General features: G+C 43.1%; 1 protein-coding gene across 1 annotated transcript in view; it reads left to right on the top strand.

Moving 5' to 3' along the window:
- Positions 1-22713, top strand: part of SLC1A7 (solute carrier family 1 member 7) — a 43547-nt gene extending 20834 nt beyond the window's left edge. Inside the window, exons 4-11 of the mRNA XM_027894653.1 lie at positions 3169-3211; positions 3988-4207; positions 7399-7498; positions 8609-8842; positions 13752-13946; positions 16982-17116; positions 20302-20401; positions 22418-22713. Coding sequence (XP_027750454.1) covers positions 3169-3211; positions 3988-4207; positions 7399-7498; positions 8609-8842; positions 13752-13946; positions 16982-17116; positions 20302-20401; positions 22418-22654 — 1264 coding nt within the window. The 3' untranslated portion in view covers positions 22655-22713. The remainder of the gene's footprint in view (positions 1-3168; positions 3212-3987; positions 4208-7398; positions 7499-8608; positions 8843-13751; positions 13947-16981; positions 17117-20301; positions 20402-22417) is intronic.
- Positions 22714-25968: the final 3255 nt, after the last annotated feature.

Here is a 25968-nt window from a genome sequence, read left to right as displayed (position 1 = left end):
ATGCGGGTCAGGCACCCCCCCTGCCAGCTGGGGCTCAGCAGCTCAGGTCTGCAGAAGGTTCACTGACCTGGTACTGAAGTTTGTGCACATTCACCCTTCAGCCTGTGCTGAACGCTCCTGCTCTGCCTGGCACAGCTCCTGAAGCAGAAGATGCTCTGGGAAATGTTATTCCTCAGGGCAGGTACTATTTAGCTGCACTGTTATTTTGTGTTCTGTGTCTTGTTAGCAATCTGAAAGTAATGCTGGAACTTCAGAAGTGTTTTATCTGCTTGGCTTTCCTAACTGAATAAACACAACAGCATTTACAGGTGGTGACAGTAGTGATTAGCTCAGCTTGAGCTATTGCTCTGCAAGTGCTGGCAATGTCTTTAATTCAGGGTAGGTCAGTGATAAACACAGAGTCTGTTCTGAGAGGAGACATGGCCTCACTTCATGATCCTGGTACCAGATCCACGTGGGTAGATCTTTACCTCATCCAGAGCTGCAGTAAAACTGCCAATCTTGGCCCAAATGGCCCAAGTCATTCCCCAGCTCTAGGTGACAGTTTAAAACTTCCTTCTCATTATTGCAGTCCATTAAAGTTCTCCTCTACCAACTGCTCTCTTAAATGTTTTTAATTAACAAAACTTAATTTTGGCTAATACTAGATTTTCTCAATCCAAGTAAACCAGCTTAAAATAAAAAATAAGCCGAGGCTCTGGCAAAAACATTCAGGTCAGCCTTTCACTGGATAAACTGTATAATTTTGGTAAGGCTTGAATCAAAGACTGGATCACAGTGCATAATATATTAAAAAATATTGGGAGAATTCCAGCATCTAGTATTAAGTAGGTAGTTGTAATTCCTGCTGGATAAAGAATGATAAAGAAACAAAATGCTTTAATCCTCTACAAATTTGTCTAACATTTAATCTAGCTACTAACCATATGATATTTCCTTTCTCAAGCAGTCTTAATTGTTCTTAATTCTACTAATTAGGACTGTGAGGGAGAAAGTGGAAATCATCAGCAATTAAATTCATGTTTCTGTGTAAAGCCAGGGCTCCTATGCGAGGTGCATGTTCAGAGCCGTACAGGAATCCTCAGGGTGGATCTGTGCTTTCAGAATATTTCACATTCACAAGCAGCTCAGGGCACAACCATCACACTGTGCACTCCTGTAGCACCTTTCAGCCCCTCATCTCAAATCACAAAGCAAGGATGATTTAATATTAATGAAGCCTTTAACAACCTGGAAGCAGAATTCCCTTATGGAGCATAATAAAGCAGGAAGCATCTTTTCTCTCCAGCGCTTTCCCTGCCTACGAACATCCTCTCCACCCTCCAGGTCCAGCTCCATCCAGCTGTTCTTCACTCAGTCCCTGTGCCAGCCAAGCCCCTGGGCCTTAGGTGAGGAAAGGTCAGGACAGTTAAAGAAAATTTCCTAAAGTGCTGCTCATCAACCTCATCTCTTGCCTGTCAGTAACTTGTCTGTGTAGCAGCAGTTTGCCTCAAAGCCCCAGCCTTGCCAAAAAAATGACATAGGATGCCTTTTTGTGGCTCATCTGCTCTCCCGCAGCAGGCCAACAAAACCACCACATTTCAGTCTCGTTTCAATCATTAGACAGTACTACTACCCTTCAATTAAAATTCTTCTCCCTCTAATTTAACCTAGAAAGGATAATTAATTACCTCTTTGTAGCAATTGCTCTCAGTGCCTGATGCTACTGATGCAGCATCTACCTCATACGTTTAAGTGCAACCATAATGTCATATGATGATCACTTAAAATAGCAAAAAAATCAGTTTTTATTAAGCCAGGGCTGCACAGTGACTCCATGAGCACAAAGCATGTGCTGCTGCTGCAAAGAGGAAAGCAGCTCTGGGAAATGTCTCCATCCAGCCTGCATTTAGCTGGATCTGTACATAGCAACTCTCTTTGGAATAAGAATAGGCTTTTCACATATATTTAATGTTGCCTTGTTTTGAGGCTTAAGCGGGACTTTGAATTAAAAGTAATTTTGTTGGAGAACTCGTGAGTTTCTCCTTTCATATGAATATGAAAGCAGAAATTGGGTCATGGGCTGTAACTGTCTTCTGCCCCCAGGATCAGAAGCTTAGGGTTGGATATAAATCAGTCCTGAAAATGATCCTATTGGAATCATCACACAAATCTTGAGTCCCAAATGCTGTATGGAAATATATGACTTTTTAGATTCTTTTCCCCAATTATATTTTGATTCCTCTTTGAAGCCTGTAGAGGGTGTGCTCTCCATTTCAAATTAGGATTGAAAGTCTTTCTGCAAAGTAGTAATCTGGCTCACACTGAAGTTATAAACTAGCTCCATTATTGGGTGAAATGTTACAGACTAACAGAGAAAGTCAGAAAAGGTGACAAAAGGAGTCCCTTTTGGAATTAAAAGCCTATCAGACTCACTGCAGATCTCACAGCATCTGCTCATTGTCTGCCTCTGTAGCTCAGCAAAAATGAGCTGTTGGCCTCATTCAGGCTCTTGTTCGGAAGCTTCAGAACCATATTAAAATAAAATTTAGCAGAGATTAGAGCAGCTCTAATCTCAACTCTTTTAATCAGGAATGAGATCCTCTTTTTGAAAAGCAAACTGGTTTTGACCAAACCACTGCAAAGTTGGCACCACTTACAATTCCAGTGATGAAAATGTATCGGGGGCACTACAGTTTATGAATTAACTCACAGGAGTGCTCAGAAGACCCAAAGTAGGTTATAGCACCCAGGGGTCTCAGGAATACATCCCTGAACACTGTCTGCGTCTTGAACAGCTCATTATCTAAGCAGGGAAGACAAAACATGGAAAAAAGAAATATTCCATGCCCCAGTTAGTAGATGGGGGAGGGAATTACAGCGATTATGTTGCCCCAGTTACAACATGGAGATTGTGGCAGAGTCAGACACTGAAGCTGGAGCTCCTGGGTCTCTGAGCAGGTGTTTAGAAGCAAGTCCCAAAACTTCAGTTCTGAGGAACTGCCTCTGTTGAGCCTTGCTCAGCCAGGCCCAGCTGGGGGGCACTCTGAGGGGCAGAGAGGGGCAGTGCTCTCCACCCTTGCTCTCTGGGAGGGTTAAGAACTGATTTATCCTGGGACACCCAAGACACAAGAAACAGAAGTGGGTTTCAGTTCCATAGAAATTATTGTTCTATTTGTTCATTTTTAGGAACATGTTTCCAGCCAATCTTGTGGAGGCCACATTCAAGCAGGTAAGTAGTTACAGTCCTTTTCCTGATGCAAGATGAGCCAGCATCATATGGGACATGTATCTTTGTGAACACAGTGCAGATACAGACATGGCATATTGCTGCAGATACTGTTAGCACTTCCAGCAGTTAGTGGGTCCCTTTCCATGGCCTCAGCAGCCATGGTATCCCAAGGCAAAACAGAGAAGCATCAAAACTCTCTAGTGTGACCAGAGAGGTGACATGCACACCTGTGTCAGCTCCACCTCCACCTGAGGAGAGCTACAGTCTCTTTAAGAGCTCCCAGTAATGCCACACAAAGGAAGAACAGGATACCATGTTCAATTAAAGCAACAAAATAATGTGTTTGTGAATAATCTAATTACTCAGATTGAAATTTGGCCAGACAACCTCACTTAAAAGTTCTGAGTGAGCCAGAGGCATGGCTGTAGTTATTTCACCTGGGGGAATATTTCATGGGAACCTTACCTCTGGTGAGACAGAGAGAAGGGCACGCTAGGGAGCCATTCCCAATTCTGTCTTAGAGGACAGTAGCTCTGTCAGCAGACAGTGTGTTTGCTGCACAAGGGTCTGATTAGAGGAAACTCCAATTTTGTTATGCTTTTCCAAAAATTCAACTACTTTTACAGATTTTAGCAGCACAGGGACAGGAGCTGTCGTTCTTTTCATGCTTGTCCCTTTAACATGCAGCCTTGTTGAAAGAGAGCACTTAGGAGATCTCACTAAACTATTAATTCCTGCTGGGATATTAGACTAAAAACTCCTTTGTTTTGTTTCAGTATCGCACCAGGAGCATTCCCATCGTTAAACCCAACAAAGCCTCATCCGAAAGCACCACTCGCCGCATTATAATCTATGGAGTCCAGGATGAGAATGGATCCAACATCCAGAACTTTGCCTTGGATATCACTCCCCCTCCTGAAGTGATTTACAAATCAGAGCCAGGCACGAGTGATGGCATGAATGTGCTGGGCATTGTCATATTCTCTGCCACCATGGGTAGGTTTCAGATATGTTTGGTTTGTAATAATCCGAGTATCCATTTAAGAGAAAAGCACTGGGGTTGGATTGCTTGGTTTACTGATTCAGCTTTTTAACTCTTTCTGTCTAAACTTTGTGAGGGAAAAAGGCAAGACTGGTACAGAGCTGTTTTCCCAACCTTTTAAAGATAATTTTTCCAAAGCCGGGCAGTTCTGTTTTCTGTGCATAGACTTGCATTCTTTCTGGTTTATTTTTTCTCCATTATTTTGAGCTTTTATTTATGAACCATTTTTTGCTGACTGTGAGAAGCACTAATACAGTGTGCTCAGAGGAGACAGGGCTATACCAGGTCAGAGCCACGGCCCCTTTGCCAGTATTCTGTTCCACTCTCTGGACAGCAGAAAAATCCCAGAGTTTCAAGAAATTCTGCCATAAAAAAGTCCACAGCTGACTTTCTTCCCAAAGCCTGAGAAGTTCATACACCTCTAATGCCCAGAGCTCCACCGCTGTTGGTTTGGGGGGCATCAGGCTGAGACACCCCTGGCTCCACTCTCCTGGCTGGATATTTTATGAGTTTTAAATCTGTGGATCTTCTTTTTTTTTTTTTTTTTTTTATTAAAACTTCATTTTATTTTTGCTCTCCTGCAATGCTGAGGGTTATATACCATGTAGTAGCTTGTCACAGTGGACTGTAAGAGCTTCTGTGTGGCTTATTTATTCAGTTTAACTTGCTGGAGGAACTCATTGGTGCCACATGTGTTATATTATGTTTGTGGATTTGGAAGAAGAAATTTAAACAAACATGTCCTTGCTAATCATAAAGTTTTGATGATTTTTATAAGAAAATGCTGATCATATTTTCCTTACATAAATTTATTCTTGGAATTTAATCTGGTTAGCAGAGGTGGTTCCATAAAACATCTTTGCCTGGATTTATTATATTATGGTTCAGACCAGCACAAGGGGTCGACATTCAAGCCCCGAATTAGCGGCTTTGTCTCTGTTTTTATAGTTTTTCCAGTGGGTGGTATTCCATACACAACCCTGCTGGAAACTGGCTGTCCCCCAGTCTGTAGTATTTTTTAGTGGATTTCCAAAGTACAATGGTACCACAAACACTATTGCAGTCAGAATGTGTTGGATATGAATGAATTAATTACATGTACTTATTAGGATCAAGGCCAATTTCATACTTCTAAGCCCAGAAGATCATTCACTGTCTTCCCAGAACTGACTGTGTGACTTTTACCATGTCCCCCAGACCTGCTGGTCTGGGGCTCCAGAGATGGAAGCTGAGATCTGGTTTCTTCCTGGCTGATGTACAAAAACTGTAGTACCAGGTCTGTCACCTACACCATGGCCCTGCTGGGTCACCTGGGACTGTGTCAGCCACCAACAAACCTGAGACACCAAACCCTCAAACCCTGGGACTGTTCCAGTCTGTCATCTTGAACAAAGGACACAGCCAAGCATTCATCACTGTCCTCAGCTTTCTGGACCCCTCCCCAAAATGGAAGCAATAAGACAGAAGACATGTGGCTTCAATCTCTGTGAAAGGAGAGCATCCTTCCAAAGCTTTTGTTTAGTACAAAGAAATTTATACAGGCCTTGGTGCAATAGTTTTGCCCACTTTGGCTGAGTCTTATTTGCACAAAGGTTTTTTTACACCACAGAAAAGCAGCACTAGGCTGGGTAGGAGTTCTTATTACAGCTTCCTTTAGGTCCTGGAACAGCATAAAGAGAATTTAGATTTGAGCTAACTGTCTTTTCCTGAAGCAGGAGGTGAATTGCTCAGTTATCTCAGTCCAGGAGTAAATGCTGTGTGCGAATGACTGGACTTCTTTGCTGGGCATGCATTAAAATGGACAATATTTGCCAGGCAGGGTGTAAAGCTCTGATGCTGACTCAGCTGGGATTAGCTGTGATTAGCTACCCTCCCTCTCCCCACACGGTGTGCAGGGATTGCTGTCTGAGATGATGACAGTAGCTAAGACTGACACATCTATCTTTTTATCCTTTGGGGAGCACATATTATCGATTCATTACAAGGAAAATGTTTGCACTGAAATGTACCTTGGGATATCAGTGCTGCAGACAGGAGGCCTCAGTCCTTCCCACTGCTCTGTCTGTCCCCCCATACCCACATGTCTTGGTAGGGTAGTGTTTAAAAGAGCAAATCACAGTCATTTCTGTAAAATTAAAAAGAAGACTTTTTTTTTTTTTGGCATCATAGAGATTTAGAAGATCAGACTCTTGTAAAACTGCCACCAACTAGAAGAGCTGAACTCTATTTAATGTCCTATTGCAATACAAGCAACACGCTTAATGAAAGAGCGTTGCTTTCTGACCTAAACTTCACAGCTTAAGATGAATATTAACAGGCTTACAAACATCTTGAACGCACTGTTATTGTGAAATCCCTGCATAAGGCAGCTGACAGCCTCCCTCCCTGCCCCAGCAGGGAATTGCCCTGGCAGTGAGCCGTGGCTCCCAAGTGCAGCTGTGGGCTCCAAGGGCCAAAGCCTGGGCTCCTGCTCAAAGCAGGGACACGGCACATCCGGAGCAAGTGGCAGCAACACCCTCTCCCAGGCCCCCGTGTCCCACACAGCTCCTTCAAAGGCTGCCTCGCTGGGTGCAGCTCGGTTTTGAAGTGCTTCCTTGAGCAATTAACTCCATCACTTATAATCCTTTCAGGGAGGGATGGCAGATAATTAACCATAGGAAAATGTCATCTATTTATATGCATTAATGGGAACTACCACTGTCTGGAGAATACATGGTTAGATGACACATCCCAGAGCTCTCTTCATTTCCTTTCTGAGCACTGGGGGCACACAAAGGAGTTTTACTCGCTTTCTTTACTGTTTAGTCTTTACAGCAACTTGGCTTTTCTTCCCGCAAATTTACATTTCCTTACCTCCCCTGAATTTGCAAAGCCTGACTGATTATGAGGGTTGATTGTAACTATGTAGACAGACAACTACTAAAAATAAGATGGAGACTTCATTACTAACTCCCCATTACCAGAGCAAACCTCCAAGCCTGGCTTTGCCTCCCAGGTGTGCCCTGGGTGCTGTCAGGTTGTACACAGCACACAGGGGTGAGGCAGAGACAGAGACAGATCCTTCCCTAGAAAATGTTTTTCAGAGGGAAAGCACTGGGGCTTTCTGTGAAGGCACCTGAGAAACTGAACGTTGATGCCTTTGCAGGTATCATGTTGGGGAGAATGGGGAACAGTGGAGTTCCTTTGGTCAGCTTTTGCCAGTGTTTGAACGAATCTGTCATGAAGATTGTGGCAGTTGCTGTTTGGTAAGTAACTGTTTTGTAAGAAAATCAGTATTTATTTTTTTTAAGAGTAAGAAAATGTCAACAGAAGAAAACGTACAGAAATTTCACAAACTTATTTCCAGGGAAATAAATGAGGGTGAATGATCCTTAGTTCTGCAGGGCCTCAGCATGTGAAGATGCACACACATCCTGTGCCTGGCTTGTACTGTCACTTTGACAGGGGCACTCTCTGTGTTACTCCCAAACAATGAGCCATGGCATAGCTGGGTGGGGGGTGCTGTGTGCCCTAAGGGCACTGCCAATCCTTGGGCATGCCAAGAGGGATTATGATACACCCAGCCCACACAAGGCAGAAGCAGGATGGGATGCTCCAGCTGGCACTTGCATCCCTTGCAGCACTGCTGGAGACCCAGCCAGACCTGCCAGCCCACCTGTCCCAAAGATCAGAGGAACAGCAGCTGACTGCCAACAACACAAACTATCAGCTCAGCACCTTCCCCACCCTCCAGAAGGTCCTCCAGTGCGGCCCAGCCTGACATGGGGTGTGGTGGGGGGGGAACCACTGCCAGCACTCAGCCTTTGTTTCCAGCTACCTTTTAATCTCCAGCTCTTTTGGCACCCATGGCTTTGTTCGCAGCTGTGCACAGAAAAATAAGTTCTCATAGAACATCTGTCCAGAGGGGCTTCAGAAACTAACTATGCTTCTGCCTATTTATCTGCCCCAAATCAAACTCCCAGGCAGTCCAAGAGCACGTCTAATGTATGTTGGTGTTTCTCCTCTGTCTTCCAAAGGCAACACAAACATTTACTTAACAGCTTCCAATAACCATGAACGATTATTCTGAGCAGAGCTTAGGATTCATCCCCCTCCTTCCCAGCAGCTTACCTGCTTTAAGCTAAGAAGTTAGAGCTGCCTTCTGAACCAAAACATTGCCAAGTGGTTCCTGACCAGCACCACAACCTCAGCTGTGCTTTGGTCACACTCCTCACGTGGGAGAGAGGGGCTTAGTGTGACAAAACAACGGAACCCAGAGAGGCTGCTGGGAGTGCTCTGCTCCCGGAGGGATTGCCCAGCTCACACTGTTTGACAGGAGGGAGCTGCCTCCTAATAATGATTTTCTTTTTGCTCAGGTATTTTCCCTTTGGAATTGTGTTCCTAATTGCTGGCAAAATCCTGGAAATGGATGACCCGTCGGCCATCGGGAAGAAGCTGGGTTTCTATGCCATCACAGTGGTGTGTGGCCTGGTGGTGCACGGGCTCTTTATTCTGCCAATGATGTACTTCTTCATCACCAAGAAGAATCCCATTGTCTTCATCAGAGGGATTCTTCAAGCCTTGCTCATTGCTCTGGCCACATCCTCCAGGTATTATAGAGTTTCCAAAGAGATTAAATGAATATTTGCCATTGGGAACAGCACTGTCCCTGTAGTGCAGCAGATACACCTGTATCTGAGCAGTGGTCCCATTCACTGGTATAATGTTTAAAAACACGTCTCTCAACATTTGGTGGAAGTTCTGTGGGAGCCATTTGACAATCATGTTTGTCGCAGTTTTCCCTTGGTTTAAAAAATATTGGACAAAAAACGGGTTTTCTTAGAGGACTTAAAAGGAAATAAGATTTTTTCCATAAAAAAAAAAAAAATACTGTGCTTCTACCAAGTTAATATGTATGAGGGACACACAGTTTGTCCAGACTGCATTTTTGGTATTAGTGGGGAACCTCCTATTTCAGTCATGTGGAAACATTTTACCCTTTCTACTCATCTTAGTCTTTGTTTGTTGGTACATTAAGAAAAGACTGTGGTTGCAAGCTATTGTCCAGCACTGGGAAAGTATTCAGCTGCTCTGCTCAAGGAATAGGATTTTCTGCATCCCTTTTAGGGAGGATGTACAATGAGTTTTAACTGTAGCTGAACAAAGGCACAATGGAAATGGGAAACAGCTTTTGAGAAATGGCTCCCAACATGGATTAACTGGTGCATGAGATGTGCTTGAAAGGGCTGGAATTCCCTTGCACAGAGTGGAGACAGAAATAACAAAATAACATTTCTGTGTAGCTGATATGACAACACAGTTTCAGGGCATCTGTGGCAGGAGGAATTTATAAGATTAAAAGGAAGCAGAGGAGGGAGTTATTATTTCACTACAGAAGGTACAGCTTTCCAATGTGTTACATTTTACAAGGTGTTTGCACATGTAACAGCTTGCTCCAAAATGACCTATAAAGAGCAACATGCTGCGAAATACAAAATCAAGAAAAATTGCATGCTGGGTGATGTTTAAACTCCAATTAGGCTTAAATAATTAAAGCAAGCTTTTTTATTAGAACATAAAACGTTTGTAGCTTTTGTCACATCCCCAGATTCAAGGAGGATGCTAATTTTGCACTCTGAGATATTAGTGTTGGAAAAGGCTCATCAGGCTCACATTTGACACACTTGACTATCTGCCCTGCTCCTCTAGGAATTCTGTTTCTGAAGAACTCTATTGCTGACAACTCAGCTTTTTTAAGCTGTGTTATTCCATTCACTCTCTTTTTTTTTTTTTTCTAGAAAGAGAGAATTTTTCCTAAAAATCTTATCTGAATATTTCTCTTCTTAAGAAAAAAAGAAAAGAGGAAATTTTGGTCCTATAGAAGAGTTTGTCGTTTCCTCTCCTTTTCTGTTAAAAAGCAACAAAAATATCCAACTTTTTCATGAGTATGGATACCTTTCACAAGGAGGGTTTGATAAAGACTTATAAATGTCAGCAAGCTCTTTTCACAGACCTGCACATCGCAGGGACTGTCACTGCAGGCAACTTCCAACCATGTAGAATGCCTGTGATTCATTTTGGAACTCAGCTTCTCCTTGGCAGAGCTGGACTCCCAGGAAGGAGCCCCAAGAGCCACCATGGGAAGGAGAGGTAGACAGGCTGATCAGGCACAGCTACAAAGCCAAAATCGAGCCTTTTCAAGGTAAACCACCACTTACTTGAAGGTTTTTCAGTCCCATTTCCTTATCCCAAGCTGACGTGAGAGTGTCCACTGACAGCAGGGGAGTCCAGATTTCTCCTAAACCTGTGCTGGCTTTGAGTCCTCCTGAGCTCCGACAGCTCCAGGGACATCAAGGGCTTGGAGACAGCTGTGCTGGAATAAGGATGTATTTATAGGTCCAGAGAGGGTGTAGTTTGGGAACAGAGCTCTGGCACCAGCTGGCAGCTCAGCCTGTCAAGAACCACCAGCAGGACTTGTTACCAGATTTAGTACCTTTATTGACAGAAGTTAATGTACTACTAAAGTTAAGGTGAATCCTGAGGAAAGGCTCTGAACATACGGATTTGGGGCTTGGACATGTCTGATGGATTTAGCTCTGGCTGTCCCTTCTTAAGAGTGTGTATATTTTGCAAATCCAACACAGGCCCAACATGGTTTCTAATGTTTTCCTGCTCAAATAGCAGTGCCTTGTCTAGAGAGAGCTGAACTTTTCACCTTGGTTGCTCTGAAAGGAATGGATACTGCACATAACTGAGCTGCTGCCAAAAGAACATGCACTAATAATTGGGGCTGGACAGGAGAGCTGCTTCTCCTGACAGTCATCACATGTGTGTTTGGTTAAATCAGACTTGCCACAGGGGCATTATATAACACTCATCATGTGGGTATTGGATTTTCAGATCAGCTTGGAGGAGAACAAAGAGTTGGTTTTAAGAATACCGATGTGTTTCTTGGAGATATTCCTGTGTCAGTTGATGCCTACATCTAAAGATAGAAAACCCCAGATCAGTGGGCTGATACTCATTTCACCTGTGGAAAGCTTATTCTCAAAGCTTAAAATCAAACTACAAGCAGCAAAAACAACACCATTTACAAACCCCAAGAATGTAACCCAGGGGAAGCTGAAAGCCTGTAGGCAGCCACCTCATGGCAATGATTCACTGAATCTGAACAACATTTCAACCTCTGTCCCTTAGTGAAAGGTTCTGTACCCCATTCCCAGTCTCTTATGCTTCTCCCGATTTTCCTGGCTCCTCTTTAGTGCCTCAGTGAGGGGAGTGCAGCACGTGCTGCCCCTGCCCCCCCTGCCCTGCCCTGCCCCGGGGGGTTCAGCCTGCACAGTTGGGGTTTTTGCACTTGCTGCTTTTGTCCCCCCACATCTCCCCTGATCCTGTCACCTCTTCCCACTCTGAAAAAGCAATATTTGGCCTACAGGCAAGATTTTTCTTGATTTTAGTTTTCCTCGTTCCAATGGCAAGAGGGAATTTTGTTTTTCTAGGTCATCTCTCCATACCATTAATGAATTAAAGCATCATCTTTTCAGTGGTACATCCCATCAAAAGCAGCAATTTTCATCTTCTCTGAAGACAAGTTATAAACCACGACTTTTTCAAGGGTTTTGCTGCTTATGAAACGCTGAGATCTTGGCTACTGCAGAGTGTAAATTGAAGGCAGATTTAGAAACGGGAGATGAGATCAGTTTGTTGATTTTTTGGAGCAAATATCAAAATGCTTTTGACTGATAAGATAAACAGAGCAGCTGAACAGCTGCTCTTGCACAGTGACTAGCTGTCTTTGTGGCTCACACTAGTAAGAGCTTGGCCTGATCCAGCATTAGCTTATGCTCAGTCTCTGCAGCTGCAGCATTTTATCCCAAAATTGAGATAAGACTCTGGAAATGTATTTTTAATTGTTGGAGTTAGTGCTGGGAGAAGATACCTCTCAGCTGAAAGCTTTAGGACAGTTTTTAAAAGACTAAACAGATTAAGATCAGCACTTTAGAGTATTTTTTTCCTCCCAATAAACGTTAAATGTCAGGTTTTCATGTTACTGCTCTACTGTTTAACGCTAAAGTATCAACAAATAAAAGAGCTTTCAAGAAAACAAACTTCACCTAATTTAACTGGAGAGACAAATAAAACTATTCATTTGATAATGTTTTTTATAATATTGAAATCAGATATTTATATAGCTCAAAAATTACAGTAGAAACTCTCTTTTTTTTTCACTGCCACCTGTAAGTCACCAACAGCCAAAGTTTTAAATAAGACACATGTGATTCTGGCATGTGCCAGTGAACAAGACAACCTCTATTGGGATGCTCCAAATCATTTTTGTCACCTGTATTCAGGCAAAAGTTCATTGAGATGAAACAGGTGCTGAAAGAGTAATCAGGGATGTAAAGCAGCAATCTGGTAAGAGAAGACTTGGAAAAGTCTGACCGGGTCAATCCAGGCTGAGAGAGGACAAAGTTGATTTTTAACATTATGAGTTGTAACAGCTGATTATGCAAGGAGGAATACATAAAGCACATAAAGGAAAATTTAGTGCAAATTGAGAAGAGTACACCTAGATTGTAAATTAGATTTCTCAGCTGAGCAGTGAGTTCTGGAAAGCCTCTCAGCAGGAGTAGTCAGGACAGACAGTTTACTGGCTCTAAGGATGCAGTGTCACAAATTTGAGTGAAACTCTGGAGTAGTTGCCTGTGCTAGGAAGGTACAGGAGTCCATGACCTGGGAATTTGTTTGCTTTCAGTTTATGAAAACAAAAATCAGATTTTTTTTTTTTTAGAGTATGAAATTGAGGGTTAAAGCCTTGAAAGGATCAAGATTGTTTAAAAATGAACACCTGACAAACAGTCTTATACCATTCCATTTCACACACATACATCTCATTTACATATGTACACATCATTACAGCACCTGCAATTATGTGGTTGTTATATGACCACACAAGGGACATGGGCAGACCTGTCCTGGAGAGGAAATGGGATTTGACATTCCCGAATACAGAAGTTTGGTCTGTAACTTCTGTTTTCAGGCATGCTCTTGATCAGATCTTTGCCTAAGCCCTTGCAGAAATAAGAAATTGTTTACACATGAGGCAGGCCTGGGAGGAAACACTTTCAGAATCCATGAGCGCACAGCAGTTTTCAGGGATTTTTCTAACAAGCTGCACGGGGTGTTCACCTGTCTTTCATTTGGACGTACAACACTGCCTCTGTGGGATTTCTGTCCCTTTTCTTCTGAAAGAGGGAAAGAGAGAACAGTATTTTTAACTTTGGGGAAGCAAAATGTGCACTGTTATATATATACATATATTATATGTTTATGCCTTTGTAGATGTAACTGTCTTTATCCTCCCTCAAGCAGAGGAGTGAGTCACCTGCCAAGTGAGCACACGTGCAGAGCGGTGCCCAGACAGCATCAAACCCCCCCTGCCTGCAGCAGGTTTGCCACAACTCCTTCACTCCCCAGAAACCAAACTAAAGCAGCGTGTGTTTCTCTGGTGTCCTGCAGCTCAGCCACGCTGCCTATCACTTTCAAGTGCTTGCTGGAGAACAACCACGTGGACAGGAGGATCGCGCGGTTCGTGCTGCCCGTGGGGGCCACCATCAACATGGACGGCACGGCGCTGTACGAGGCCGTGGCCGCCATCTTCATCGCACAGGTCAACAACTACGAGCTGGACTTCGGGCAGATCATCACCATAAGGTAACCAAAGATGCAATCCTCACAGAAGGGCTGGGTTTGAGTAATGCAGAGCTCAGGGACTGCACAGAGAGAAACTGTGCTGGTCCTGCTCAACGCGTGCACGTGGACACCAGGAGATGTGCTCCTGTTGGAGGAGAACTGTCTCATTTTCCACACTGATCACTTTAGGACTGGAACATTTTACTACTATTGCCGTTTCAACCACTATTTTAAACTTCAGAATTGTTTTCAACTTTAAGTACAATTTGCATCTTTACATGAGAGGAAAAGGTTAAAATATGCAAAACTAGAAGTCCTATTTCAGATAACGGGGAAGAGTGTGTTAGGAAGCTCTTGGAGGATTAGGGGGAGGAGGGAAGGACAGATGCTACCATCAGGGCAGGTTTTCATTAATGGGTCATATCACAGGTATTTTTGAAATGTCTTCTCTGCTGCTTGTTAAAGGAGAAAACTTCATAAACAACCATGCTCTCAGTGGGCAGAGAGTGCTGTGGCTGTGTACTCCATCCTTGAAAAGTCTGTCATGGATCCAAAAGACTAGAAGATCCAGCTGAACAATTACTGCCAGAATAACTCCAGTGACTGCCAAAGAATCCCTCAGGGACTGAAACCTGCAGGTTTCCAGCAGGGAACAAATGATTATAAAAACATTCCTCATAGTCAGAGCCTTGTGCAACATATTTGAGATGTGCTTATCTACCCACTCACTGACCTCACCGCAGCCCCATTTACACTGCTGGGCCTTGTCTGCCTTCTGCTGGACCTGAAAACCTTCATGACAAGAAGAGAAGAGTCCTGAGGCAAACCCCACATGACAGCTGAGGTTTGCTAATGGGCTCCTGGCAAGATCTGGGTGGACCAGATGAAAAAGAAACAAACTGTGCCCATATGAGCTCTCGCTCAGGCTCGCGCTCTCTTTGAAAAGTGTTGGAACGACCCTGTGCTAAAAGTTAGTCTTTTGTGATTTGGAACTTGGAGATTTTTTTAGCATCTAATCCCAAAATATGGCCCGCCCAGAGCATGAGCAGACGTTACAGACACTTTGAAGTAAAGAATGTTAATTTTAAAAATTAGGAGAAGGAGAATGATGGTAAATGGAAAGAAGGTAAATTCTAGTTTTCTCCTAGCAGAACTCTATTTTATCTCTTATTTTCACTCCTCACAATAAGTGCTAGTACACAAGGACCAGACAGAGGTAAAACAGTGGAATGAAAATACAAATAAAGATCGGAAAAATCCAGAAAAGAAAAAGAAAAAAAAGACTCACAAAAGAAGAAGGCAAACAGTAAATCACAGTGGACCTTCAATATCTTAATCCAAATTCTGTCCCAGATCTTGGGATTTTGGGACCTCGAGATTTAAAATTCAAATATTCTGAGTTCCAGGGTATTTTTGCCAGAGGGGAAAATGCTAGAAAAATAATCAGTCTACTTTGCTCATAGTTTGTAAAATCCAGTTTGACAGTTTCTATCAGTGTGATTATGCAAACAAAGATGTAGCAGAGAAAGAGAGTAAAGATTCTGTTTTCATGAACTGAGCATATTATAGAAAGAAACATCTACATTAAGGTAAAAATGGAATGGAACAGTCTTAGACAAACATTCCTGGGTTTTCTCCCAATTAAGTCATGAGACTTTCTGGTCTGAACTGCCCTAAGAGGCAGAAGCAGTTCTGATCAGCCAGTCGGTTCATAGCACCAACAAGGGCCTTTTAATGTTCATTATAGTTATCTCTGACTCAGCTACTGAGCTTGTGTCCCTTCCTTTCCATCTCCACTCTATTACAATGCTATTAGGATGCTAAGCAAGTTAACGTTTTCAAAATGTAGTTTTAAGTCTTTCTCGTTCTCCATCACACCCACGTGCAAATGTTTGGGGTTTTTTTTATCGTAGAAAAGGGCTCTAGTTAGAAATCCTGATGCTGCTGTACTGGTCCACTGAACAACTACAAGCAAGAGACTGGATCTCTCTCTTTCAGTTTCCATGTGGGTAATTGCTGTTACCCTCATTTTCCATAGGAGGTTGACGAGACTTCGCTTGCCAAAAGCTCTGAGAGTCTGGACCGATGAATGTGATGGATTTTCAGTGTACACACTTTCTGTCATCCTTTGTCAACCTTTGTTTTTTGTCTTCTGCTGGATGGCCCAGCTCTTGGAAGTGGCTGGATTGGTGAAAATTAATACATTCAGTCACTTTTACTCCTGGAAAAAGGAATGAAATCCCTCCCCTAAAAGTAGCATTATGAAAAAAATGTCAAGCCTGCCAGGTCCACTCTTGCCCTGGTCTCCTATTCAGTTCTGCTTTCCTGGATGAAAAAGGGAGTGAAGATCAAATAAAATTACTTTCCAGAAGCTGAAGATGTACAGTCACATTCATGCTTGCTGAATATTTCAATCCAAGTATGCAAAGCCGTGTGCTGTGCAAGGTCTTCACCTTGGCCCAGCCTCTTTCCCCTTGGCATCACCTCTCTGTGAGGGACTGACATCAAAATCCCATGGATGGATTTGCCTGGCACAGGGACTGCCCACGGTGACTCAGAGGTGTCTGCTGGGGTTTGCCAGGCACAGGGACTGCCCACGGTGACTCAGAGGTGTCCGCTGGGGTTTGCCTGGCACAGGGACTGCCCACGGTGACTCAGGAATGCCTGATGGGAGCTCTGCTGCCAATGGGGAAGCAGAGATGAGCAGTGCTGGCAGATTCATGGCACGCAGTGCTCCGTGGTGCCATGGCCCACAAGGAGCTGACACAAGCCACAGCCTGGCTGGGCCCTTTGCTCTGCACCTTTGGCATTAACAGGCAACAGAACTGCCCCACCAGTGCCAAGGCTGCAAAGGTTGAGAGGGAGAATTTAGCCCTGGGCAGACAGTTTGGCCTGTTCTTGCTCACACCTGGTTTGTGCCCACAAAACACTGGCGCTGCCTTGCAGTGGCTTGTGTGAGGAGTATGGTTTAGGAAAGCTCCTGTAGGAACATGATGTGGTTTCTTGCAGAGCAACCCATCACTGGTAAAGCTTCTTCCTTTCTTTCTCTTTTAAAGCATCACAGCAACAGCTGCCAGCATAGGTGCTGCAGGCATCCCCCAGGCTGGGCTGGTGACAATGGTCATTGTTCTCACCTCCGTGGGGCTCCCAACAGACGACATCACGTTGATAATTGCTGTGGACTGGGCACTGTAAGTAGCATTCAGCTTTTGAGATTTCCATTGTGGCAACTTGGATAAAAAGACAGATGGTCTCCAGGGGTGTATTAAGATATATAAAAGGCATAGCAAGTGATTATGTTGTTTGAAGTGGTGTTAATGTGGCCTCATTAAATACTCTGCTGATGTGGACATTATATTGAAAAAGACACAGACAAATGAGAGAGAGTCTGGATGAGACTCGGAAATATGACCAAGAAGTGGAGTTTATTTGGTTTAAAAGCAGAGCAGGCTGAAGAGGTCACCACAGCAGCTTCTTACCTAGATGAGATTGTCCTGAAGGGGACAGTGATCAAGTTTCACATTTACAGGGAGGGAGGATGAAGTAGAACAAAGTACCTATCTTAAATCAGATCCAGGAAAACTTAGAGAGTTATATTTATCTAGAAGGACAGTCAGGCAATGGAACCACGACAGAGTCAGCCTGATTGTAATACTTGCCACGTACTACAATAGGACTAATAACGTCCTCCTTTTATCACACATTCCAATGCAATTCTGTTCTTTCTGATTCCAAATTATTTTTTATTTAGTCTATATAAAATATATATATCCTTTAATACAGTGGACTTTGATCACATGAAAGTTCTGGGTAAAAATGTGTTGCAAGTCCATTCTGTTATAGATCCAATTTTACTAAACTTTTAGCCACGTATTTTTTTGTACAAAGAACTGTGAGAAAAACTATTTCCTGTTCAATGTAAGAGAATATTACTATTATTATCATTAATAGGAGTCATGAGTCTTGTGTTGTATGAATATTTCAAGACTGTATTACAATAGCCTTTTCCCTCTATATTGCTCAGTTTTTGCCCAGCTCTTGCAACATCAACATTTCGTTGTTTTTCCAGTAAGTCTTCCAGCGTATATGGGAATTGTGCTTCTTTTTGTCTTACACAACTTTTCAAAACAACAGAGAAAAAACTTTTCAGGCTATAGTTCCAGACAGCACTAAAAAGTGAGCAAGGAACAGACCCAATTTTCTGTCTTTTGCAGATGACCTTTCAAACAAAAAGTATTTTTCTGTATTTCGGCACTTGGTGCTTTCAAGAGCCTGCAGATGCAAAGTGTCAACATAGTTGACATGATGAATATTTTCAGTATTAGTTTTGGAAGCACTGGAGTATGAAGAATGCTTAAAGAAGGCTGGTTAGGTGATCTCACGAGACTGAAATACCCATTACAATGCACTGCAGGTATTACAGCTCTTTAGGTAGCCATAACACGTATGTGACCTTCCCACCTCTAGGTAGTGCTTAGAGACGTGAAGAAAAGAACCAAAACGTTTCTCAGCTAATGCATTAAACACAAGGTAAAAGATTTGCATCTTTAATAGATCATCTAAAGCCAAAGTACCACTGCCAACCGGACTCACATGTTTGCACTGACAGAAATGCCCCAGCAGCAGGCTGGGCTCTCAGCAAATGTCGGTGTGTGCAGTGTGTTCCACTCAGAGGGAGTGCAGATTACTCTACACACAGGAACAGGGAATACAACTGCTCATCAACACACCAGGCAATTCATTTTCTCCCGAGTTTCAGTGTGCTGCACTGTTTCCTCAGAAAAATCCTGTCTTCAGAAAAGATGCTCATCAGAGCTCAACAAGGAGTGCAAACTCTCAAGCTCTGCTCACGCAGCTTCTTCACCACAGCTGACTCTCTGCACAATCCAAAAGTCACAACGCGGAATATCTTTCCAAGAATCACAATTTGATGATTAACCAAGGGAAAAAAATGTCAATGTTCAACAGGAACATTTATCAATATGTGCTGTAACAGGATTTTTCCCTGTTTAACATATTCTTGGGGGAATATTCTTCACGACAAAACCCAAAATCAGAACAGCAGGCATTAGGAAAACGGATTGAGCAAACAAGTGTAGGGCTGGGTCCTGGAGTCAACAACCACGGCCTGGTGTAGGCTGTGGAACACTATTGCTGAACTGAAGTGCAGTTGCACGTACAACTTGGGTAACTGCACACACAAAAAAGCTTTCATGCAGGAACTTTCCTGATAATTAGGCAGGTAACTAGATAAACACTTATATTCACCAAGTACCTGCCTAAAACAGCTGGAAAAAAATCAGTACAGAGTTTCAATTCTTTTCTATATTAAGATACAGGATCAGAATTCTGGGTAGTGTTGATATTGGACCATCACTGACTTCAATAAGCCAAACATCTGGAGATTTCTGAACCTCCATTTTATAACCTACATTTATAAATTAAGTTACTAATATGACACAGTTTTGAAATGTATATGTTTTTCTTGGAAAAGAGGTGATATATTTCAGACTTAAAAGCTGTATCGTCTATTTGAAATCTCATCAGTTTTAACTAACAGATTCCAGGACGACTCAAGCATAACACTCATCTATGACAGCCACTTGCTTTTGTGGATTTACAGTCTGTATTTTAATAAATTTATTTTTTAGACAGTGGGCAGAGGGTAAAGAAAGAAGGGAAGAAATTCTGTGCTTGAATAAATGAAAAATAGTTAAATTGTATATGTACAAAGTACTGTCAATCAGACAAATTTAAACTGGAAAAGGTAACCGGAAATGAAGAATCTTTAGGAACCACTGCATAGCCACCATAAGAGCCAAAGCCACCATAGCTTTTTCAGGAATTAACGTGATTTAAATATGGTCAGTGCCTGCCTGGTTTGTGGGTATAATCAATAACCTTCTTAAGTAGCATTTTGGTTGCTGACATTGAGACCTCAATCACTGATATGAGGCACTGGTTGTACTGACTGACCTCTGCTTTTATTGAATTAAGCCATTTGCAGCACCAGTCTCCACATCAGGGGTGTTACTGGACCTTATCATGTACACTGGGACATAAATGCAGTCGTGGTGTGCTCTGTTGCATCTTTTTAGTTCCAGTCTGCTTGCCTGTGTAGGGAGGCACCACTGCTGCAGTTAACTCACAAAATAAAGTGTGTGTGGCAGCACAGCACACTGAGCTCAGCAAAGGCTGGAAAACCCAGCTGAGCTGCTCCATAACTGGTGGCTGCCCCGTGCCAAACTCCTCACTACCATTCCTAAACTTTTTAGCTCATAAAAAACCTGGGCTTTAGCCACATTTACTGCAGTGATGAAGGCACAGGAACGTACCCAAAGAGCCAACAACTTACTGTGACCATTTCATTTTCCAGAGACAGGTTCAGAACAATGATCAATGTCCTGGGAGACGCGCTGGCTGCCGGGATCATGGCCCACATCTGCCGCAAGGAGTTTGTCAAGGATGGTGACGAGGTAACTATGCCATGAGCCAGGGCGTGCCAGCTCGTGCCACGCTGAGGCAAAGAACCTGCCAGCTCCCTACTGGGGTCACCTAGTTTAGAAAAGGTGTCAGAGACAGGACAGAACCGGGCTCGTGCTGCTTAGCAGATAGGGTGGAGGGATGCTTTTCCATGAGGTCATGTGAAAAGCCACTGGAGTTCCAGGCTGGCCAGCCAGCTGTGCCTGGCACACAGGGGCTGGGGGCAGGGAACCAGCTGTGCTGTCCTGCCATGGCACAGGGTGATGGGCCAGTAATTGTCCTTCTTCTAAAACTGTGACCAGCAACAGAGCAGGGTGACAAATGTTCTTGATTGCTTTGTAGAGGGGGTGGTGAAGGTACCTATGAGTGTGTATATCCATAATCAATAAGCTCACATCAAAAGCAACTCCCCTGGGCGTTTCCAGCCTCTGTGCCAGCATCATCTGAAGCCACCACTGCAATCATTTTCTTTCCAGACTAGCACAAGCATATTACTCCATTCTAGACTTCATTCTCAGGCATCTTCATGCCTTCTACACTTAATACAAGTCCCTCCCTACATATTTTTGTTCTTCCTTCTCTGTATCTTATTTCATACACCACACACATCTATGGATTCTTAAGCCCCTGCCCCCTTCCACTCCTATGCATTTTCCCCTTCCTCTTCGGCATCATTCAGTCTTTACCTGTAACAGGAACTCCTTCTCATGCCCCTCCTTCAAATCCTTGACAAAGGAGACTCCTAATTCCATGAGCCCACACTGTTTGGAGCTGCTAATCTCCAGCCATTTCAGCTCATGGCAGACTCTCACTACCTTTCTTCCATAAAGTCAGAATAGCTCATGCAGGAAAGTTTCTTTATCAGGACTAATTTTCACAAGATGTGTTTTCTTTCTGTGCATTATTTGTAGTATTCCAGATAAATAGCAAAGTTTTATTTCTATCATTATTTCTCCCATCCTAGAATCATTCTGCTCAATTCCATTCTCATGCCTTCCTGCAATGTTCATTTAAAATTCCTGCTCTTTCAATTTGTGTACAGAAAGATAGTCTGTGTCCTTCTGCAGTAATTACTGATGACAGGATTAGGCCTGAATATATGGGCTACACATACAGCTAGCTGCAAAAAACCCAAACATACAACCTAAGGGTAAGGTATGTCACCCCTTACAAAGCCAGAAGTGTAGCCTGAGCTCCTGCACAACACAGGCCTCTGACATTTCACTGCTGTACTTACAACTCAGGCAGAACTAAAGAAGAGGTGTTTCAATAATATAAAATCCCTCCTAAGGGATTATTCAGTCATCTGTGATGAGATTTTTTCTTTGAATCATGCTCTATAACTGTATTAAAATATACTGCTGGCCTGCCATACATTTTGGCTGCATAATTTGTGCAGTTAGTAATGAATACCCAAAGGCCATATTTTCTCAGCTGCAAGCCCACCTCTCTTCCCTGCCAGTATTTACGTCTTACTTTCCCCACCAGAATCTGGTTTGATTTAAAGAACACTTCAATATTTAACTTATGAATCAGTTAATAAAATCCTTTTTATTTCTTTTGAAACAGTGCAGAGACAGGTGTTAGTTTATTGGGTTAGAAAAAAGGCAGACGGCAACAACAAATGACTTACTGATCTAAGTAACTGCACTTAGGGGCAAGCACTGCCCAAAGCTCGGCACTGAGAGTCTGCACCTTTTGAACTCAGCCCTGAAATTCTAGTCTCTATTTGCCCTGCTTCTATTGCTTTACCAATGGCATGCAGATATTACCATAAGTTAAATCAGAGTAATGACAGAATTTGTGTTTTTACACAGAGACACCTTCACTTTGTGCAGATGGTGCAAAGATGCCTTAGTGTATATGAGAAACAGGTCCTGCAAGTCTATGGAGGCTCTAGATAATCCTGGTGAATGTAAAGCAGCCCACAGGCTTTCCAAGTAAAAATAGTATCCTGTTGTATACAGCAATCAGTGGCAGTATTCCAGATCTTAATGCTTTTCACGTAGGTGCCACTGATCTGTGAAACTAAGCCTGTTAACATCCATCAGATTGTGGCTTACCAGAGAAATGGCTGTGTGAAGACCATGAATGAATCTCGTGGACCAGAAACAATGAAAGGGTTTCAGCACCATATACCTGTGCAAGTGGAGCAAGAAGAAACTCCAGTGGAGAATCCCACTAAGAAATCCAACAGTAAAGACCACTGCACTATTGAAATAAATGAACTAGAAACAAATGTGTAACTGCTGCACTCAGTGGTATCTCACACCCCAGTGACCTGATACCCAATCTCTACCTCACAGCTGGAAGAGGGACTCTTTGCCTTGAACAGGAACACGTGGAATTACGGCCACCCTGCTTGTACTGGAGCTAAGTGACCAGCTGTGAACATCAGGAAAGGCACAGCTTGCAAGAGACAGGGGCTTCTCTAGGTGGAAGATTTTAATACTGAAAAATTAACTAATGGATGACTGCTGTTTTATTCTGCACTCTTTTGACTTCAATAGAGTATTTGACTCCTCTGGCTCTTTTTTTTTAAGAAAGCTTTTTCTATTTGACCCTTCTTGATTTTCTAACCAAAGCCTTTTTTTTTTTGTGAATCTCAGTAATTCTGAACACTGTATCTATGTAGAATTTTTGCTATGTGAAAATGTTTCACCAAAATTGCTAAAGATACCAATTTTGTCTAATATTCACTAAATATAGAGTTTGTGCTTAGCATTAGAACAGCAGTAAGATAACCACACTGATTTCTTTGTCTCAAGGGGTTACATCTATTACTAAATAACACTCCGAGCAGAGGGGAAGCCAAGTGTGCATTTGTGCAAGAAAGGGCATTAAGGTAATTCTGACGGGCAGCCTCCAGAGCCAGGCATTGAAGTGTGATACACGAAGAATTCCTATGTCACTGCAGAGCACAGTTTGCCTTCCAAGTGCCAGTTTAAAACCTTTTTTTAACCTAACTCTTCAGTACAGTGAGACCCATGCAGATGCAGTGGCAGAGGCGAGGTGAGCCCTAATGCATAAGCACTGGTGCTAACGTGTCCTCTCCTGGAAGCTTTAGGCTGTTCTACTGTAAATATGTACAAACTCAGAGCTCAACTCATGAACCATGGGCTGCGTCCTGAGGGCAAACGAACTCAAACTGGGATCCCAGGATGCTGAGGGACAACGGGGTTTGGTGAGGAGTTTGCTGTGGAAAATGCCTCATTATTTCTCATAATCCAGTGGTTGATTTACACTCACAGTTACTCCCTTTCCGTGATCTACTGGATCTTTCATTTACAGTAAAATCTGCCGAGTATGTTTCCAATGTTTGTGATATAGGACATTTTTAATAAACCTGCCATTTAAAAACAGGCTGTCTGTGCCCTTGTACTATTAATGTCTTCTTATTTCTCTACTAAAAGGGAGAGTGGAAGTGAGGACACCTTTTGAAAAGTTGGGATTCGATCCAGAGATGACATATCAGTTCATACCAATGCACTTGACATATTATGTTTAGCTACTTGTGGCATGGCAGTGTCAGATAACATGTCTGGTATTCTAATATGCTTCTCTCATCTGAAGAGAAAAAATAACCCAGTGCAAAAGGACAGTTTCTGCATTCACCAAAAGGAGAAGCACTTCATGCACATGATCAGAGCTTTTCCTGGGATCTCTTCTCTGAGGGCTCCTGTTCAGACTATTTCTTATGTCATGCACTAATTACTTGCCTGAGAGCACTGTAGTATAGGTAGTTTCATTAACAAATAGTAAAGCCAGAAAGAACACATATGGTCTTCCCTGTCTATAATTCCTCAGAAATGATGTCAATTAATTTGAAAACAGGTACAGTTGGTAACTATTTACCTGACTTGACCCTAGAGTGAAAATAACAAACAAAGAACACAAAAAACAGGGAAGAACTGAAATGATTCAGAGGAATTTGCTCCAGAACAAGTCCTGTAATGGACCTGCTCTATGGAATGTCATTATAAAGAGTGATTTGGGAGAGCAGAGGCTGCTCTGGGCCTCTCTGAACAGGCAGAAGCACTGACTGACAAACACAACATCTGATACTTTTCACCTCAGCAGCACTGGCAGCTCCAGTAGGTCCCCTTCATCCTTCCCCAGCTGTCCGTTCCTCCCTGCACTGCCTCCCCTCCTCTCCCAGCTGTACAGACCTAATTGTTTATGAAGCCAGACAAAGAATGAGAAAGATGAGACGTATTTTTAATTCAAACCAGTTCACATATGTTTTTTAACACAGTCCGAACAGACAGTTGTGTCAACACAAGTGAAGGGGTGACACAGGGACAAGATCAGGCAGCCAGGGATGAAGCAGGGGAAGGGCACGTGGGGAGGGCAGGACCTCTGCCTGCCAACTGTGCCCACAAAGAAAACACAACATAAAGTTTCAAATTCACACAGTCAATTACAGCCACATGAAGTGATAGTATAATCCTGCCAGTCATCCATCAGTTTACAGTCACTTTGCCTAGACAAAATGATGAAGAAAGAGGCCAAGGAGATCCAAGATTTGAAGTAAGTAGTTCCAAGCTAAGTGTTTTTGGAGAATATGCCCACATGTCAATGGGCCATGGTCTGCCAGGCAGAAAGTGCTGCTGGCCTCACCACCACACTCCTCTCCAGCCACCTACAACCTTTGGCTGACTACAAAGAGCAAATCCTTCTGCCTGCTTGCCTGCCACAGCTCACTTGTCTGCCACTCCAGCACAGTCACATCTCAAGAGGTCTTAAGTCAACTCCAGATCTTAAGAAGCTGTGACATTTACAAGGAGAACTTTGGGTGAGATAAAGCATCAGAGACCAGAAGACTCGGTCAGTTGTGCTGCACAAACCCTACACAGCAAAGGAAACCACAATTCTGCCCATTGCTCTCTGGCAAGTAAGCAATGGGAGACCATATCTGTATGGCATCAACAGGCTGTTTAATAGCTTTCTGCATTCAAATGCTGTTCAAAGAGTGTCCAGTCCTGCTCTGCAAATTGGAAATGCATTGTGGGTTTTACATTGTAGGGTTTGGATCTTTACAACTTGGGGGTTGCACCAATATGTGCTTCCCATTCCCCTGGGAGGAAGGCAGTGGTCCAGTTTCTCCCCTCATCTTTGTCATTTGTGGTGTGAAATGCTGCTAACTGGAGGCCCAAGGCACTTGGGTTCTTTGTTCTGGTGTATGCTGGTTAGTGAATTGTGACCTTGACTGGAGCATCTGACTGCTCCTGCAGCCACTGCACTGAGCACAAGGCACCACTGGGAGCTGGGGAAAGGCAAATACTGGAGTTATGAGAATTTTTGTGGTAAGTTTTCCTCCATTTAGCTATTTTCTGTGCCTCCTAGTGTGTGTTGTCAAGCAGCTTGATGTACAGTGCAATTAGGAAAGCAGTAGGTTCCACAACATATTTGTATGCATGGATCTGTTCACATTTTCCAGCTATAATGACACTTCCTTCCAACAAAAATAACAAAGCTGTTGATTATCAAGTTAGAGTGCAAGCTTTCTGTTGGTAAATATGTTTCTGCTACTTTCTTCAGAACACAAAAACAAACATGG

The sequence above is a fragment of the Empidonax traillii genome, unplaced genomic scaffold (genome assembly GCF_003031625.1).
Source record: "Empidonax traillii isolate 1590-97213 ecotype Southwest subspecies unplaced genomic scaffold, ASM303162v1 scaffold15:size5535645, whole genome shotgun sequence".
NCBI lineage: Eukaryota > Metazoa > Chordata > Aves > Passeriformes > Tyrannidae > Empidonax > Empidonax traillii.
The sequence above is the reverse complement of the archived record's forward strand: the minus strand, read 5'-3'. Positions and strand labels throughout refer to the sequence as shown.